Below are 3,730 nucleotides of genomic sequence, written 5' to 3' on the forward strand. Positions count from 1 at the left end.
AAACACCTTATGAGTAGCCATGAGCAATTGTTTTTACCGAAGAAATTAATAAACAATAGAAATTCCCACCCTCTTCCCACCATCTGGGTAAATGGTTATATGGATTATAAAACGGGAAAAGGAAAAATTTGGTACCCTCCTAGGGGACGTCCTAAATATGACTTAAGTTGGCAAACGTCATTTACAGGGGATTACATTAATGGTAAGAGAATGGTTGGAATTAATGGAAAAAGATACTAAAGGAAGAATTAAGTTTATGAGAAAGGATGCATAGAAACCCTGTTACTCATTGGTGTCCTAAGTTAAACAAAAACATCTTAGTAAGATATTGGGACAAAAACATATGATGCACAACTTTCCCTCCTAAAAATAAAGATTATAGATGGAATTTAGAATGTGCCTGGTTTTGTGAGGGATGGTGCTGTGCATTGGACACTTTACATTGGGCCACACAGCTTCTATATTAAGTACATGCATGATAAAGCTGTTCAAATATCCTTTATTCCTTTTCCAAATGAACAATAGGTTCATGCCTATAGAAATATGAGAATCATTAAATCAAAGTTAAAAATATATATAAGGTTTGTTTAACACTTTGAAACTGCAATCGCTGCCATCTCAGTTTTGAGTTAGACATATAATTTATGCTTGCTGATAGTAATAAGTTTAAGGTTAATACGAGGGTAAGAAGAAAAGAAACACAATGGTGAAAAACATAAAGAACAGCGAGTCATGGACTAATCGACCACAACAGATATAATCACCAGAAAGAATTGGCTGACCACAGAGTTTTATTAAACCTTGTGGATTATTAATTTTATGAGAACTGACATAATTTTAGGAAAAGTTTCCATTTAAATATTGGTTTAATAATTTTAAAGGTTTATGTAGTTAAAATGCCCACGTTAACCCCCCCATGTTGTGTAACAAATAAAAATGCTGTTTCAGTCTGAAGGCTGCTTCAGCTGCTTTAGCTGCTTTGGCTGTGACAGCGCTGACAGCCTGCAGGGTGAGAACATGCTTCAAAGAAACCGAGGTCTCCACCTGTGATTTTTATTTTCACCACCTCTCCATCCCTCTTTCAAAGACCCCCAACTTGACTGGAGCTGGTCTCCGGCAGTCTGTACTTTCTGCTCATTTTTTTTGTAAATGTAAAACTGCTATTTAAAAAAATCTATTAACAAATTAAAGACGATTGCAATTGGGAGAGAAATTGACTGCAACTCCATAGGAACAAAAGATGGTAGGATTTTCAAATGCTGGGGTGAGTTAATAAAAAAGAACTAGAAAACATTAGTGGGGAGGTTGGTCAAGGTGGTTGGGGCAGCTGTCTTTGCTAATTGCTGCTGATTGTCCACTGGTTTTGCCCTATTGTACATCTCAGGAAGCTGTTCAGCATCACATATGCATAGAGTGGCAACTCTGTCATTCAATTCTTGCTCTTCTGAATTCTGAGTCTGAACCTGTGAGCTTATTTTATGTGTGGATGCAGAACATGATCTCATAAATTTTGCTATCCTGCATCTGAGCTCTATAGGGGTGAGGATTTTTGTCTGTTTTTTCCAACACTGCTGTATCCCAGGCACCCAGGACAGCCGGAGCACTATATATATTCAATCAGTATCATCAAATGTATGAGTTTGGTAAGTGCTAGCAATGGTTATTGATGACATGTATTATTTCATAAGTCTTTTCCAACAATTTCCAAGTTGGTAATTGAACTGGCTGTATTGACCCACAGAACTGCAAACATCAAGCTGAAATACGGCAATGGAAGGAGTTGAAAGAGAAAGTGGGAGTAGTGCAGGGAAAGAATGGAGGATGACTGAGTCACCATAAGAGGTTCAGACACAGTATTCACAAGGCAATTCTGACCATAGACTTAGAAATAGGGTGGAGAAAAATTATGTTGAGTGAAATAAGCCATGCACAGATGTAAAAATACCAGAGGTCCTACCTCATAACGGGAGCTAAGAGAGAAAGAAGGAAGGAAGTAAAGACCACAGTGGTGTGTTGGACTTGCAGAGGGAGAGAACACACTGGGGTTGAGAAATGGGGTGGGGAGAGAAAACAGGGGTTAATTAAGTGGAGGACACAGGGTGTAAACACAATTTGTGGTAATGGGCATGCTGATAGTATTGATCTGGCCATCATATCTTGGGCACAAGTGGTGATGGTCAGTTTTGTATCCCATGAATATCAATAACCAATTAAAAATAAATAAAGTAATAAAAGGGTAAGAAGCAAAATTTGATGTGATTTCTTTAGTCCACTGCTTGTCTTACTGCTATCTCAAAAAATCTAAGACCAATGTTCCCATCAGTGAACGCAGAGCTTTCTTTCGAGAAGACCTTGCAGGGCCCTCTTGATGTCCCTATTCCTCAAGCTGTAGATGAAGGGGTTCAGCATGGGGGTGACCACTGTGTACATCACTGAGGCCACCATGCCCTTCCAGGAAGAGGAAGATGCATCAGAACTGAGATACACACCAAGGCCTGTCCCATAGAACAACAAAACTACAGACAGATGAGACCCACAGGTAGAAAAGGCTCTATACTTTCCTTTAGTGGATGGGATTCTCTGGATGGAGGAGACGATTAGGCTATAGGAGAAAATGATCCCTGAGAAGGGCACAAATCCAAGAAGACCCGTCACCATATATAGAAGGATGTGATTGATGAGTGTGTCTGAGCAGGCAAGAGTGAGGACCTGAGCAAGTTCACAGTAAAAGTTTTGAATTCCCCAGTTGGAGCAGAAGGACAGCTGCAGCACCAATAGGCTGTGGATCAGGGCATTTGACATGCTGAGGAACCAGGACACAAGAACAAGCAGGCTGCAGAGGCGAGGGTTCATGATGACCAGGTAGTGCAGGGGGTGGCAGATGGCCACAAAACGGTCATAGGCCATCACAGTGATTAGAAATGTGTCCATGACTCCAAACACCATAAAAAAATACATCTGGGCAATGCAGCCTGCATAAGTAATGGTTTTTCTCTGTGTCTGGATGTTCACCAGCATCTTTGGGACGGTGGTGGAGGTGAAACAGATGTCGGTGAAGGATAGATTGGAGAGGAAGAAGTACATGGGGGTGTGGAGGTGGGAGTCAGAGCTCACAGCCAGGATGATGAGCAGGTTCCCGAGCACAGTGACCACAAACATGGACAGGAACAGCCCAAATAGCATCGGTTGATGCTCTGAGTCTTGGGAAAATCCCAGGAGTAAAAATTCTGAAACCCTTGTTGCATTTCCTGGTTCCATTTCTCTGACAAGTCAGCTAGAAGATGAAGAATGTGAAATAGACACTGGATAGATTCTAACATCTCTCTGTGTTTTTTCTTTTTCCTTAAGTTAAAGAATTGGGTATAAAAGCCTTAGCATTAAAAATCTTAGAAATTCTACATTCTGTCATTTGTTATATGCAGCATTTTGGTAGGTTGACCAATCCTTGTCTACTGGCCTCTGAGATACTCACCCATTTCTCTTTCTGTGGCTTAGTGTATACTGTTTTTGCTCATTAAATAGCCTTGCATCCTCTCCAGCCTAGGCAGGATGTTCATTGCCAAAGTTGATCTCTCCCATATCCCAACAATTTATCCTGTTTTCTCTCACTCGTCTTTCTATGTAATCCCTCACCAGGAATCCCTCCCTCAGAAGCATCAGCAACTGCTTCTCCACAGCCTTTAACTGAAACACCTACATCCCCGTCCTTGAATTTCAGTCTTAATTGTCC

At 40.9% G+C, this 3,730-nt stretch overlaps 1 protein-coding gene across 1 annotated transcript; it reads right to left on the reverse strand.

Annotated features, from left to right (window-relative positions):
- Positions 1-2,319: 2,319 nt before the first annotated feature.
- Positions 2,320-3,258, reverse strand: LOC103608957 (olfactory receptor 7D4-like). Its single transcript, XM_008593341.1, has one exon. The coding sequence runs from the start codon at positions 3,256-3,258 to the stop codon at positions 2,320-2,322; it is 939 nt and encodes a 312-aa protein (XP_008591563.1).
- Positions 3,259-3,730: the final 472 nt, after the last annotated feature.

Source organism: Galeopterus variegatus, unplaced genomic scaffold (assembly GCF_000696425.1).
Source record: "Galeopterus variegatus unplaced genomic scaffold, G_variegatus-3.0.2 Scaffold9012, whole genome shotgun sequence".
In the NCBI taxonomy this organism is placed as follows: Eukaryota; Metazoa; Chordata; class Mammalia; order Dermoptera; family Cynocephalidae; genus Galeopterus; species Galeopterus variegatus.

What these genes read in the sequence shown, in the direction of transcription:
- LOC103608957 (XM_008593341.1), bottom strand. Translation starts at nt 3,258, where the DNA reads ATGGAACCAGGAAATGCAACAAGGGTTTCAGAATTTTTACTCCTGGGA.